Raw genomic sequence first — 16,339 nt, 5'->3', positions numbered from 1 at the left:
AATGTTATGCATCTCATAAATATGTAAACAGATACTGCAGTGGTATTGCTGTGTTGCTACAAACATTTCGTAGGACAAACAATAATGAGTGCGTTGACATTGCTGATAATGATGCAAATAGTTTCCAACGGGTTACTTGAAAAACAGATAGGCGAATTGTGTGGAAAGTTATAGAAGTAATAGAGACCTGGGCAAGTCGAAAAACGGAGAATATACCATATTAGCTAGGCTATATTTTTCTCTTTGGAGGCCGAACCACTCCAAAAAAAAGCATTTGAATTTGTGAAACGTAGGCAATATCGCAGTGGACAGCTAATTGTAAATACAATATGTGTGTTGAAATAATTACATGGTATTAGGTATTTCATTCATCATATTGTAAACGTACATAATTATAACAATTTCATTGTGCTCATTATCGCACTTACCAACTGCCTACCAGATAACAACGCGCTTTTTTACGAGTATATTACAGACCTAAAGCCTACTTATATTAAAAAGCGGAAATTCCCTATGGCCGAACGCGTTTTTCTTAGAAACTATGGGTCCAATTTAAACAGTTGTTTCTATGTTAGATAGCCCTTTTAATGACTAACCTTCTTTCCCAGAATTTGACATTACTTGGATGGGTCTTCTAATGTCAAAAAGCTATCTCTAGTAACCAAAAGAACAGATGGATAGAATATTGGGAAAGGCCTATAGGTATGTTTTACTAACCGGACGGGCGAAATAATTCTCACGGGACCGTGGCAAAACTACTGACGGAAATAGGTCAGAAGATACGCATATGAACTAGGGTATTAATTAAAGAACACATTTCGCCAGTGAAATTGAACATTGGCAGCCGAACGGTATATTTTAAGCCACCAGGAATTCAGGAAGTGCATAGCAGTTTATGTATATTTAGATACGACATCAGGTCATTGTAATTCGCTGATCTATTGATTGGTACGGACGTTTTAGTAAGAGATTTATTTTTGAGGCTAGCGATGGGTCTATTTGGAAAAATTGAAGAAATGAGGAATGCTTGAGAATTCATCACGAAGTCATTTTCCTTGTCCCAATTAATCTGCAATGAGAGGAAATATAGGTCTTAAGAAAAGGCCAGGTGGATTTGAGGAAACCCTGACTCTAGGGCTTGTTAGGTGATTAAAACTGCAGCACACTTGATAAGAAGAAAAAGTAATGGATGGGCTAGCTTGTGACTCGTCGAAATTCTCTTGCAATGCATTTTGTTCCTCCATGTATATTTTCTTTCTCAATTATAATCGTGTGTGGTTGCTTGAATGTATTGTACTGGTACAGCTGAAACGAGTTAGCAATTTGAAAGGTCGGACTAGCTCATTGTCGGCCCACGCACTTTCCCGTCAGCGGTTGCAAAGCGTGGGATGTGTACAAGATAATTTAGCTTGTATTGTTACTGCCATTTCTAGCGTGTACAACTACCTATTAATTTTATAAATAGATCTTTTCTGCCTTTTTGATTTCGTACATCTTCTTCTTCTTCGCGAGTCTTTGGCTATTGAGCTCAGATGCAAGTGTGACTGAGTTTTGATGATCAATGATGTTCTATATCACATTGGGCTTATTAAGAGGTTCCTTGCTCGTTTCATTGAAACTGGTCTTCTTTCATACTTCTCTGTCTATCGATATCTTTCTGTATCCCGTCATTCACCCAATCCGTCCATCGTATCTTTGTCGTTCCCTTAACGATCGAAATATGTGCATATAAATAAGTATTTTTTCTATTCCAGTCCGTCCCCCGTTCATTTCATATTTATATATGCTCATAGGAATTACAAACACGTACCGAGGCGTTTTCAATGCGCACCCATTTATTATTATTTGTTCCTTTGACCTTCGACCTTCATGTAACAGGGCTATTCAAGGATTATGCGTCATTAACCACTAGTTATATTAAGTTTTAGTGTTATTAATAATGTCTGTGTTAATGGTAACTAAATTGATATTTACTGCTGCAAACAAGCCCGTCTTTCTGATAGAACTACTACTCCTCTAGCACCCCACTCTAGCTGTCCAACTTTTTTGCTTTTCTTTGAAATTAATGTAAGCACATTAGCGCATCTTATTATCCTATTTGTCTGTCATTTGGTTTATGGGCATTTAGGATTCTCCCAAATGAGAGAATTAACAGGGGCGACTAACATGATACCTATGCTTCAAAAGGCATACCTGCATATTTTTTCCACAGCAACTGTTACTGTCTTTTAAGTTCCACATCATACAATGTCTTTAGTTCGACACTATACGAAGTGCTGGGCCAATTCCACGCACTTTTCATCTCGGTAAGGCCGCGGGTAATTTTAGAGGCGCACCGGTGCATCGACCCCGCGAGCACGTGGGCGTTGCGTAAGCGCAGCTGTTACGTCATAATCTTGAGTCGTAACGTGTGCGTTGCATTTGTATGTTTACTGAGGATTAGGTTCATACAGGTGTGCTGGAGATCAAATGCTCGTGTGTTTTTGTTGGGGAATTGAAGGCAATATGATGAAAATAATTTATATGATATTTGGAAAGAAATTAAAATACAGCTAGAATTGTAAACGTTTTGGCTCTTTCGTTCCACGAGGTTATAGCATGTACACGTAACCTACCTACCACATACAAATGTACAATCAAATAAGAGAGTACGTACGAGAAATTAAGTCGTCTATGTAAAAACGAGCAAAAATAATACTTTATTCAGACGACAACGGTAGAAATATGAATTAAGCCAAATTCTCCATCGGTTTCAAACACTGAACCGCAGATTACTACATATTTACTACGACGTAACCAACAAATTATACAGCATCATAACATTACATCCACGATTTAACCGATTATGAATAACACGGAACTAATAGTGATGCTTGCCAAGAGGAAGTAGCGAAAACAAGTAATCGATAGTTTCACGGTCACACACTTTGGGAGCCCCTCTCGTGTTTACTATCTATACTATGATATTAGTGTTCCCGGGACAATCACCCTTTATTGTGTTCGGCTACCGTGCGGGATAGACTTGAATTTTGTGCGCTAATTTTTTCTGCTTCACCAGTTTGAGTGAATTTTGTAGTGATGGCTTGTGTCGTAGTCGAAATTTTTGTCAGGACAGAGTTGAGGAGATATGGTTGCGCAGGGTAATATGTTTATTTAATTTGTATCGGATTTCAACTAAGTTAGCCAACTCGTAAAAACTGCGATACTTCCCAGCTCTGAATTACCCACCCTCAAGTTTAAATTATTGTCATTCGTAACTGTACATATCTGACCAAGCAGCTATGTACCAGTTTAACAAGAAACTTGACACATGATGATCCATTGTACCCCGTTGGGTGCACAGTACAATAGTTTGCACCTCAAATATCTATATTTTCAATAAACTAACATATAATTTTCTTTAATTCCAGTACACATAAGCGACGGTGACCGTCGCTCACCGTAAAATGCGTTCGCTGCTCGCGTACTACGCTGACGCAGTGATGTCGGCAGCGGTCCGCGGCGCCGGCTGCGCGCTCGACTGCAGCGGCCGCGGCGACTGCATGAACGGCACGTGTCTGTGCGAGATCCGGTACTCGGGGGACGAGTGTGCCGGCCCTAACATGCCTTACCACGCGTGTAAGTATTGCATCATTAGTAAATGCGTTCGCTGCTCGCGTACTACGCTGACGCAGTGATGTCGGCAGCGGTCCGCGGCGCCGGCTGCGCGCTCGACTGCAGCGGCCGCGGCGACTGCATGAACGGCACGTGTCTGTGCGAGATCCGGTACTCGGGGGACGAGTGTGCCGGCCCTAACATGCCTTACCACGCGTGTAAGTATTGCATCATTAGTAAATGCGTTCGCTGCTCGCGTACTACGCTGACGCAGTGATGTCGGCAGCGGTCCGCGGCGCCGGCTGCGCGCTCGACTGCAGCGGCCGCGGCGACTGCATGAACGGCACGTGTCTGTGCGAGATCCGGTACTCGGGGGACGAGTGTGCCGGCCTAACATGCCTTACCACGCGTGTAAGTATTGCATCATTAGTAAATGCGTTCGCTGCTCGCGTACTACGCTGACGCAGTGATGTCGGCAGCGGTCCGCGGCGCCGGCTGCGCGCTCGACTGCAGCGGCCGCGGCGACTGCATGAACGGCACGTGTCTGTGCGAGATCCGGTACTCGGGGGACGAGTGTGCCGGCCCTAACATGCCTTACCACGCGTGTAAGTATTGCATCATTAGTAAATGCGTTCGCTGCTCGCGTACTACGCTGACGCAGTGATGTCGGCAGCGGTCCGCGGCGCCGGCTGCGCGCTCGACTGCAGCGGCCGCGGCGACTGCATGAACGGCACGTGTCTGTGCGAGATCCGGTACTCGGGGGACGAGTGTGCCGGCCCTAACATGCCTTACCACGCGTGTAAGTATTGCATCATTAGTAAATGCGTTCGCTGCTCGCGTACTACGCTGACGCAGTGATGTCGGCAGCGGTCCGCGGCGCCGGCTGCGCGCTCGACTGCAGCGGCCGCGGCGACTGCATGAACGGCACGTGTCTGTGCGAGATCCGGTACTCGGGGACGAGTGTGCCGGCCTAACATGCCTTACCACGCGTGTAAGTATTGCATCATTAGTAAATGCGTTCGCTGCTCGCGTACTACGCTGACGCAGTGATGTCGGCAGCGGTCCGCGGCGCCGGCTGCGCGCTCGACTGCAGCGGCCGCGGCGACTGCATGAACGGCACGTGTCTGTGCGAGATCCGGTACTCGGGGGACGAGTGTGCCGGCCCTAACATGCCTTACCACGCGTGTAAGTATTGCATCATTAGTAAATGCGTTCGCTGCTCGCGTACTACGCTGACGCAGTGATGTCGGCAGCGGTCCGCGGCGCCGGCTGCGCGCTCGACTGCAGCGGCCGCGGCGACTGCATGAACGGCACGTGTCTGTGCGAGATCCGGTACTCGGGGACGAGTGTGCCGGCCTAACATGCCTTACCACGCGTGTAAGTATTGCATCATTAGTAAATGCGTTCGCTGCTCGCGTACTACGCTGACGCAGTGATGTCGGCAGCGGTCCGCGGCGCCGGCTGCGCGCTCGACTGCAGCGGCCGCGGCGACTGCATGAACGGCACGTGTCTGTGCGAGATCCGGTACTCGGGGACGAGTGTGCCGGCCTAACATGCCTTACCACGCGTGTAAGTATTGCATCATTAGTAAATGCGTTCGCTGCTCGCGTACTACGCTGACGCAGTGATGTCGGCAGCGGTCCGCGGCGCCGGCTGCGCGCTCGACTGCAGCGGCCGCGGCGACTGCATGAACGGCACGTGTCTGTGCGAGATCCGGTACTCGGGGGACGAGTGTGCCGGCCCTAACATGCCTTACCACGCGTGTAAGTATTGCATCATTAGTAAATGCGTTCGCTGCTCGCGTACTACGCTGACGCAGTGATGTCGGCAGCGGTCCGCGGCGCCGGCTGCGCGCTCGACTGCAGCGGCCGCGGCGACTGCATGAACGGCACGTGTCTGTGCGAGATCCGGTACTCGGGGGACGAGTGTGCCGGCCCTAACATGCCTTACCACGCGTGTAAGTATTGCATCATTAGTAAATGCGTTCGCTGCTCGCGTACTACGCTGACGCAGTGATGTCGGCAGCGGTCCGCGGCGCCGGCTGCGCGCTCGACTGCAGCGGCCGCGGCGACTGCATGAACGGCACGTGTCTGTGCGAGATCCGGTACTCGGGGGACGAGTGTGCCGGCCCTAACATGCCTTACCACGCGTGTAAGTATTGCATCATTAGTAAATGCGTTCGCTGCTCGCGTACTACGCTGACGCAGTGATGTCGGCAGCGGTCCGCGGCGCCGGCTGCGCGCTCGACTGCAGCGGCCGCGGCGACTGCATGAACGGCACGTGTCTGTGCGAGATCCGGTACTCGGGGGACGAGTGTGCCGGCCCTAACATGCCTTACCACGCGTGTAAGTATTGCATCATTAGTAAATGCGTTCGCTGCTCGCGTACTACGCTGACGCAGTGATGTCGGCAGCGGTCCGCGGCGCCGGCTGCGCGCTCGACTGCAGCGGCCGCGGCGACTGCATGAACGGCACGTGTCTGTGCGAGATCCGGTACTCGGGGGACGAGTGTGCCGGCCCTAACATGCCTTACCACGCGTGTAAGTATTGCATCATTAGTAAATGCGTTCGCTGCTCGCGTACTACGCTGACGCAGTGATGTCGGCAGCGGTCCGCGGCGCCGGCTGCGCGCTCGACTGCAGCGGCCGCGGCGACTGCATGAACGGCACGTGTCTGTGCGAGATCCGGTACTCGGGGGACGAGTGTGCCGGCCCTAACATGCCTTACCACGCGTGTAAGTATTGCATCATTAGTAAATGCGTTCGCTGCTCGCGTACTACGCTGACGCAGTGATGTCGGCAGCGGTCCGCGGCGCCGGCTGCGCGCTCGACTGCAGCGGCCGCGGCGACTGCATGAACGGCACGTGTCTGTGCGAGATCCGGTACTCGGGGGACGAGTGTGCCGGCCCTAACATGCCTTACCACGCGTGTAAGTATTGCATCATCAGATTTGAAGGTCCTCCTGTCTCCTGAAGTCCTGCTTCGATATCAAGTCAGAATTTTCTCAACATACAAGATGACCGTATCCATCCATGTATAGCATTACCTTCTTCATTTAGCGTAAACAATGGATTTCAATGGAACGTAAAACTGATAAATCGATTCGTTATCAGCTGATGTACAAAACAAACAGACATTATTTGACAAACAACATGTTTAGCGTATATTTATTCAGCCAAAATGCATATCATTAAGTATTTTACGAGACTTGTAAAAAGATTTAACAAGCAAGTATCTAAATAAGGAAAATTTTGTCAAAACTCGAGGTTCACTTATTTTTATTACAAAAACCTTAAACTACGTTGTTCGTTAAGTGTCAATGAAGCTTGATTGCTTTAAAAACTTTTTAGAATTAACTAGAATATTTTTTAAATATCAACTTTGGTATTATTGCATATCATATTTTGTATTATATGGCTGTATTGGGCAATATTTTTTGTAAAATGAGAGCCATATATGTACACAAAATAGCAACACCAATATTTTTAAAGTAACACAAGCAAATCAACAGAATCTAAACTAATATCCCCTTTTTTCTCCCATTCCAGGCATAGGCGGCGTGTTTCTCCTAGTAGCGTTCGTCTGCGCAGTCCAGCTCACCATATGTGTGGTGACGGAGTACAGGAGACTGAAGGCGCCCACCTTCCTCCGAGCCTGCAAGGTTACCACGCAGAAGATGCTGTACCTCGTCGCTTTCTTGGCGTCCCTCATTAGGGGAGCTTATTTTGTTTCACCGGTAAGTCTTTTATACTTTTACTAAAATAATAAATAGGATATTTTTTTTGGTTGCCTGTTTGTATACTGATGGCTCCGAAAGTACCAAACTGATTTGAAGAATGCTTTCACTGTTAGGTTACTACAGCAACATAGGCTATATTTTGTTTGGGTGCGGGAAGAAGTTGTCCCTGGAGCGAAGGTGAAACCGCAGGGAAACAGAAACAGTATAAAAGTAATTTTAACCAGTGATCCACTCGTGCCTCGTACTGCACGTCGATGTTAATTATATACATACACATATACATTCCTGAAGCATCTCTCTATAAATTCGCGAAAACCGCATCAAAATCAGTTCGCAGTTTTGCGCTTCCTGGTAGAAGAAATCAGGCTCAAAATAAGCACTTGAGATAACATTTTTTACACCATTTCAAAAGAAATTCTGAAGCACCTTCCACCTAAGACGCAATTGCTTTTCAAAGACAAACACAAAGACTCTAACATCAAAACAAGCAGATTAACAAAGGGAAATTTCGCACTCGATAAGAACAAAAAACATCTATTTCACTCACCGAATCATGTTATCAACCTCTATTGTTATCGACAAATAAAATAATGCGCGTATCACTTTTGTTTTTAATTATTTTTGTTATTGTTTTTCTAGTCGGCGTTCCAAGAGGGTTGGGCTACGAGTCTTCTGTCTGCCTACTACCCTCTGCTTATGTCTGGGTCGTCCCTTATCGTCTGCTTTTGGGCTGAGGTAAGTTTTTAATAGAATTATTATTAATTTTAGAACTTTCTTAAGTTCGCGTAGTGCCCTACAATATGATGTGGTTTAGCAAGGTGCGGCTAAAATATTTGTTAATTCCTGGCAGTGTCTCCGTGGAATAAGAATTTAATATCAGAGTTAGTATTGCGCTATGGGACAGCCTCTTACGTTTCTAAGTTTGAAGTGACATAGGATTTTGTTCGAATGTAAACGCCTTATATTAACACAACAAGTACAATATTCCTGAAGTCAACACCAGCAGAGTAGATATTTGTAAGATGAATGTAAAAAAATGGATGGATGTTTAAAAACAACGCCATCTGTTCGTGACGGTTTGAAGTAGAACCTATACTGTGTAGTGACATCTGTGACTCTTATGTTAAACCGTTCTTATAGATCATGATAAGTTTCCAACTTGTGACGCTAGATGGCGCTGGATTACGTACAGTCGAAGTCAAGATTAGTGTAAGCGTTCTTCAACAGAGGGCGCCCGAGGTCATAAAGAAAATTACTGTACTGTATTATGGTCTGTTACCATTTGTACAATAATATACCTCATTTAATGTAGTGGAATTGGTATCCTATTAATGATACAGATGCTACAATGTTATGTATCTAAAAATAAATAGTCAACTCTCAATATTATTTTATAAGTGGCTAAATAAGAAAATTAAATATTTAAATGGTAAATAACTCTATTTTATCGTTTATTACAATTTCATATTCAAAATGTTAATGTGAAGTACTGTTGTGATCTGCAAAGTTCTGAAAAGTATGCAAGCTTGGCTTATTTTCATAATAACTTTTAGTGACTTCTTCTCACGTGTTTTGTTGTAATTGATAATGTCAGTAGAATGATACGCAATACAGGGTGTTGTTTTTTTAATGTCCTGTTTTTCGATTTTAGTGATATTTTTGAATGTTAAGGCTATCTTACCTGTGGTTAACTGACTAGACAAATAAAATATTTACAATATTTCCAAAATTGTTCCCATAGGTATCTGGATAAAATATTCAAGTTTGACATTTGCTAATGAGGGATAACGTAGCATTGTAATGGAGTCTGGATTTATATGTCCAGTAATTTTTAAGTATGTATACTCTTTACTCATTCATACTTACGTAAAAGCAACTTCCTTAAAATAAAAGTAAATCTTCCGTTTCCTCCCTAAGCATTGTGAGCACAAACAATACACACCTTATATCACAATTTCCTTAAACTCACATGTCTAACACACGTTATAAAACAATTAAAAATTCACCATAACACCTAAGTCGCGTGTTCTCAAAGAAAATCGTTCCTTCAGCGATTACATACATAAGTATCTTACCATCTGAGATTCTTATCCAGATTGTCACTGCTCTTAGTAATTACTGGTGATGATGCTGTGAACAATATAGTTGTTAACTCATGTAGTTTGTCATTTAGAGGTTTATAGCTATTTTTAATGGAGAAGGTGCTAGTTAACATTGTCACCCAGTGAACATAAAACAGTCGCCGCAGACGGAGTAGGCTCCGGAAAAGATGGCGCGACGACCGGGACGAGACCGGGACCGAAATGTCATCATCATCTTCCGAACATTTTCCCACTATGTTGGGGTCGGCTTCCAGTTTAATCAGAGGCAGCTGAGTAACAATGCTTTGCAAGGAGCGACTGCCTATCTGACCTCCTCAACCCGGTTACTCGGGCAGCCCAATACCCCTAGGTAAGACTGGTGGTCAGGCTTAAGGTGTATCCTGTCTCAATATTGTATTAACAATTGAATCACCAGGTATGCTTATGTATGTGGGGGTCACCAGTTCTGCGAATAATTCCATGTTTGTTTTTTTAACCCACGTCTTTTAACCGTGTCTGGTTTGGCGTTTTAAACTTATTTCATTCATGGAACTGATTGAACATTTGTTATTTTTTGTATGTACAGCAAGATTTTGTTCAACGGATTCGAAGTATTGTCGCAGATTACTAAAAAGTTACTACGTAAGTAGGTATTGTCTAGGTTAAATCATCTTTAAAATATATTTTTTGAGTCATCTGTAGCGCCCAACCCATAACTCATAAAATTACTAGAGAATCAATTGGTATCTAAAGAAATTATTCATTTCCTTTAAGCATTCAACTTTTTGATATCTTTCCATATGTGAAAGTTGCTAAAAGTCCGTAATCCCGTTTGACAATATGAAAAAATGCTAGTTGCTGTAAAAGTTGCACCATGTCCAAAAGTACCTTAGAAATTCGTAGCAAGCAGGGGAGGTCCCTTTCTGACTTACACAAATAACTCACAAAGGCAAAGGTCATTGGACTAATAAAACATATACCAAATATTGGATAAGTAATGAGCCAGAGCTATTTTAAATAAATAGTAGTGCGCTTACTGCTAATGCGAAAACAGAATTTAGTAATGACCTCTAAAATAATGTTCGTGTCTTTAAAACTAGAGCTACATTGTAGGAGATTCCAAAGTTGGATATTTTTTTTTGGAATTTCTTACACTGCTACAAGATTTGAAAGGTCAACCCTTTCTTTGTTCCTTCTGGAGCCCTTTGTGTACTTAGTCCGCGAGAACGTACCCAGTCACCCTACTAGATATGTTTTTCTGTTTCCAATAACCTTATAATTACTTCACGGATTTCACTAATACATGAAGAGATATATGAGAAACGTTACGATATATCATGATCATGTTGTGGAGAAGGTGATGAGCATGAATTTAGAGACTCTTAAAAAACGATAGATTGTGTGAAAGTCGGCTAGAAAGAACTTTACTTGTGAGATGATGACGGTAGACAAGAGTATGGAAGAAGAAAACACGCTGCGCCGACCCCAAATAAAAAAGGGTTAAGGGCAGGAAGATAATAATGTTCTGATCTACACATATATCAATAACATGTGCAATAATGAGATCGATATGAGCACACTTTGTGATTCCCTCACTACCTATCTAATTAGCAGAGATGAGATGGTAATTCATGGAAATAATATAATAAATAAGGAAATATATGCACTGCATTAGATAGGGAAAACTACTTATCTCATCGTAAGAAAACCCCAGACAATAGAGCAGTAACAAAATATTTCTTTTTGCCGATAATTTGTTTAGCACAGTCACGTTTATTTGTTTTAAAAGTTTCTAAGAAAAATATGACCAAGTATGTACCTTCATATAACTTTTAAGCAAAATCCAGTCTAAGATGACGTATGATGACTACTCTTTCATTGTAAAACGACTGAAGCCCTATTTAAGAAACTGAGTATAAATATAAAAATAGGAAGCAGCTAGAGTATGGCAATAAAAAATCTGAGAAATATTTAAGATTACAGTCGAATTGAAATCATCCATTTTTTTTGGAAGTCGGCTGAGACGACGCATTTCATCATACCAGCGAACCTTTTCCCAACTATGTTGGGATCGACTTCCAGTCTAATCAGATGCAGCTGAGTACCAGTGCTTTACAAGGAGCGACTGCCTATCTGACCCCCTCAACCCAGTCAGTTATCAATACCCCTATGTAATACAGAAGACGCATTTTTTGCAGAAAAAAACTATCCCTATTATGTCCACAAGTATAATTGGTATTATACTCATTCAACATCTACAAACAAACGTGATTTGTTTATAATGATCAATTTATTTACATAATTAGCTTTGATGAGGACTTATTATTTATTTGTTATTAATGGCTATAAATAAATACCTCGTCATATGCTTATCTGTTAGAAGGGGTGAATAAGGTGTAAAGGTTAGTTTAAGTACGAATGTGAGGGTTCAAAATGTGGCTAGTATTAATGTACCTATTTGTGTTCAAACTATAACATCATCATAAGCCACTTTATCATCCAACGGAGAAGGAATGAGGGCCATTTCAGCCTTTTGAGTCCAGGTTTTCTAAATGATGTTTTCCTTCACTGTCAGGGTCCGTTCACACGGTCTGTATGAACGGACCCTTAGTTGATAACCAAGACACACTTAGAAAGTATGCATACCTAACTTAGAAAAGTTACGTTGCTACTTGTCTGATCTTAACTAAGTATAGGCTGGTGCTGAATGCCGGATTTTAATAACATATGTATTGGTTGATTTGCTTACCACATTTCACTTGAGTTGCGTACACCTACGCACGAGAACGATTCCGTGCCTACACCCTATCTCTAGTAAGCACACGACAGATCGATTATTGAAATAAACAGTATACTGTTTTCTTTCGTACAAAAATCGAGTGTGATTATCAAGTCACGTGCCACTTAATGATCACGAATTCACGATCAACATAATCATTGGCAGGATGTGAGCATCGCCCTCGTATGTTTTAATAAATCATTTCCCTTCATTTACTTTAAGTAGCAAGTTCGCACGCAATGCTGTTCAATGAAAATTCGTTGGTTTAATATTGCGTGTTAAACTTGTGTTGCTGTTGGTTTCTCTCGCCTGAATTCTTTCTTTAACATCCCAAGTTACAAAAATGTCGTATTCAGGTTGTCGGTATTGTCAGTCTGGTCTGGTCACCAGTCTTCGGGAAAGGACATTGCTCTGCGTCCATACATAGTTGGCCCTGGAGCCAAGAGCATCGGATAATTATGTATTGTATTCTCTATCATTAGTAGATTGCTAGAAGATCTTGTATTTATAGCGGACTAGCTGCAAAAAAGATATATTTCAAAAAAAGTATCAGATTTTGGGGTTATAATCTAACCATAACAACGAATATAATGCTACGTTCACACGCGCGCCGCGCAGCCCGGCGGGCTGCCCGTCGCGGGCAGGCGGACATTCAAGCTGAATAGCTAACACGACGGAATAGATAACACGACGGCGCGCGTGTGAATACACGCGCGCCGTCGTGTCAGTCAGTGCAAGAATGGCGAGAAGCGAGGATCACGGTGTTGTTGCTGTCATAGCCTGTGGCTTAACTTATTTTTATTGGAAAAATAAACAAAATGATGAACGACGTTGATCATTCCGCCATGTTGCAATCTCCGATCGAAGCGACTTTCTTAGAACGTTGAATGAAGATCCACTCGTCGCGAAAGCGCAGGAGAGACTGACTGCCCGCGCGCGTGTAAACAGTCGCAGGGCGCCCGCATATTCATCCTTTGAACTTTGCCAAAAAACCGACACTCGCCCGATTCGCGGCATTCACGGGTACGGGCGCGTTCACGGGCTCGGGCGTACCGTTTACACGCTCGTGAACGTGACTGTGCCCGTTGAATGTCGATTTGAACGCGCGCGTGTGAACGTACCATTAAATGTAGGTACCTACCTACCTACGATTTTTCATAGCTTTGAGTGATTTTTAAGAAACTGAAAAGTAGGTTATATCTTAATACCTACCTAGATAATTAGGTACCTATGCAGTTGTTTTTCTAAAAAGTGGATGAAGTACAAAAATAAAATGACATATAACATTAATAACATCAATGACGGACGACGTGACGTTCACAGCAAAACTAGGGATGTAGTACAACACCACACCAATAATCGATTTTTTCGATTAAGATTTACTGTGGTCTTAAATTATTTCAAACTGTCTATTACATCACCTTTGTCATATAAACATTACAAGTAGGTATTTATGACAATGGTTTATTTTACGCCGAAAAATAAATGTTATTTTTGTATTAATTGTCGTAAAAAATTAATAAGATGTTTTAATGATTGTATAGAAATAAAAAGTTTTGATTACTGTATAATATTATTCTTACTACCTATTTAAAATGGAGTATGACTGCATTCATAAAGTATTCTTATTAGGTTTAAAAGAAAGCACTAGAAAAGAAAACACAATCGATCGATTAATAATTCAATCAATAGATTATAATTGATTGGACATCCCTATTGAACTTCTGACATGACATGACATTAGGCGAAGATGGCGATCTAATTTTATTAGTCGCGTTAAATTCTATTAAAAGTTTATTTTGGAATACAGCTAGTCCGTGATACAGGAGTATTTGCAACTTACATAATAAAATAGGCGATTAATTATCGTATATTCTGATATTCTCTTTATTGCACAGGGCCAATTTGGACATTGTCCTTTGCTAGCTAGACGATTAATCGTAAAATCTTTTGCATCGGTTTTAAAACTTTTTTCTTCTATGTATACTTGTGGAGGTTTCCTCATGAGTCATGATGTCCACGTATTGGTGAATACCTTATGAAGACCCGTTCACTCCAAATGAAATGATAATAATAAAAATAGAATGTACAAAAAGTTAAGAAAAAAAAGACGAATTACAGTTAGAAATGCAGTAACGGGAAATATGTGTCACACCCCACGTGAAACGGCCCACGCTCAGCATAATGCTGAGACCCTATACGGTACAAAATCCTCAGCGCTGATTTTCAGCGAGAGCCGATTTTGAATTCATAAAGAACAAACAGACAGACATTATAGAAGGTAGTAAGTACGAATACAGACACTAATCTTAGGATTACAAGCTGCTAATTTCTTAAACAAATCTAACCTTGTACTGAGGTTGCAAATGTTGACAGTTAATACCGTTATTCGTCTTAACCTTGGAGTACTCTCGTCTATATGGTTCAAGGTCAAAAGGAAGCTGGTGGATTTTTGATCATCAAATACCGCTCCCGCTGTGGGTGCAGCGTGAGGGAGTGTCAGACTCTTACTGACTGAAACCCACCATGCTCCTTCTTAACCCCTTTATGTATCAGGGCCGCGGTAACTCTTTCGAACAATCCCGCAGCCCCGGCAGGAGCTGGTGGAAACCTGTATTGGTTTACCGTTACATGTAGTGGTTGTTACTGCAGTTTAGTGTTTACAGTTAGTTGCACTAAAGAGGTTGTCAATACTATATTAACCTTTTGAACGCCAATGTCGGCTATAGCCGACATGAGCAAGCGTGCCCTGTGCGCCAACGACGGCTATACTCGACAAAAAACAGGTCGCAGAAAAATACAAAATAAACCTATTAAATCATTACTTTTATGTATTTTTTAGTAGATATTTAATTAAGATTTTCGGGCTTGGCGTACAGGGCATAGGAATACCGATATGGCGTGGCGGTGAAAAGGTTAAGCTGAAGAGTTTTTGTGAACACGCTTATCGAAAAAGGGTTTAGGCGAGTTATTATCCGGTGTGCTCAAATTTGTTCCCACAGGACTCGAGCAAATAACTTATATGGCTATTGAAATTTACTTTTTTCTATACATATATTCTTCTTCTAAAAATTGAAGAAATAAAGCAAAAGTATAGAATTCAAATAATATGTGCTCAGACAAAAATCTAGTGAAAAATAGAAACATATCATCTAAATCTACATGGTATGGTGGCTACAAAAGTTAATACATTAATTACTAACAATGTTTGCTGTAGGTGCATGATATGCCATTTAAGGTAGCCACGTGAACACATTATAGATACGGATCACATACGAAAACATTGTCTGTGGAACATACAGATTTTGTCTAGATTTCTAGATTTATCTAACTTCATGTGATACAAACTACTTAGCATTCCTTATTTTTGAAAATACACCAAACAATCCTTTTTTCGTGGATGTTTTCTTTCCAAAAACGAGAAAAGGGTTCTACTTACATATTATTTTATAGCTAGCTGTTCCCCTTGGTTTCACCTCTGGGGATTACTCAGGCTCTAAATTATCTAATCTAGAATCTATCTTATAGAAGCAGGTGCCCACCAATTCATTGAAATCGGTTCAGTACTTTTAACGTGAAAGCACGACAGACAGACTCTCGTATTGATAATGTTCGTAACGATTAATAGTGCAGTATGTCGAGAATTTCCTTATGTGTCATATTATTCAAACAATTCAAGCACAGCCTGCATTGTGATTCCGTAACTATAGTGCTTATAGTCTAGCTTATAATAATAGGCTGAATTCTATATTATAAATAACACCATTATATCTTCTACTAGCCGTTATCCCGCGGTTTCACCCGCGTCCCGTGGTAATTACTGCCCGTACCGGGATAAAATATAGCCTATGTTACTCGTGGATAATGTAGCTTTCGAATGGTGAAAGAATTTTTAAAAACGGTCCAGTGGGTTTTGAGCCTATTCATTACAACCAAACAAACAAACAAAGTTTTCCTCTTTATAATATTAGTATAGATATACTCAATCGAAGCGTCAACACGACTTTGCTTGACCATATCGGTTCAGCTTTTTTAATCGCGCGCGTTCTAATCGCGACTTCGCCGTCCATTCAGCCAGTGTTGCAATACACCCTACACGGAATACGCGCGCGCGCGAATTTAACGCGTTCTTTTTCGAACTCCGACCT

At 42.2% G+C, this 16,339-nt stretch overlaps 1 protein-coding gene across 1 annotated transcript in view; it reads left to right on the top strand.

Annotated features, from left to right (window-relative positions):
• Nucleotides 1-16,339, top strand: part of LOC110380748 (uncharacterized) — an 87,971-nt gene that overhangs the window by 39,285 nt on the left and 32,347 nt on the right. Inside the window, exons 2-4 of the mRNA XM_064041353.1 lie at nt 3,411-3,618; nt 7,141-7,328; nt 7,971-8,066. Of these exons, the coding sequence (XP_063897423.1) occupies nt 3,447-3,618; nt 7,141-7,328; nt 7,971-8,066 (456 nt within the window). The 5' untranslated portion in view covers nt 3,411-3,446. The remainder of the gene's footprint in view (nt 1-3,410; nt 3,619-7,140; nt 7,329-7,970; nt 8,067-16,339) is intronic.

This window comes from Helicoverpa armigera, chromosome 25, assembly GCF_030705265.1.
Source record: "Helicoverpa armigera isolate CAAS_96S chromosome 25, ASM3070526v1, whole genome shotgun sequence".
Taxonomy (NCBI): Eukaryota; Metazoa; Arthropoda; class Insecta; order Lepidoptera; family Noctuidae; genus Helicoverpa; species Helicoverpa armigera.
Note: the sequence above shows the minus strand (reverse complement) of the source record. Positions and strands in the feature narration are given on the sequence as shown.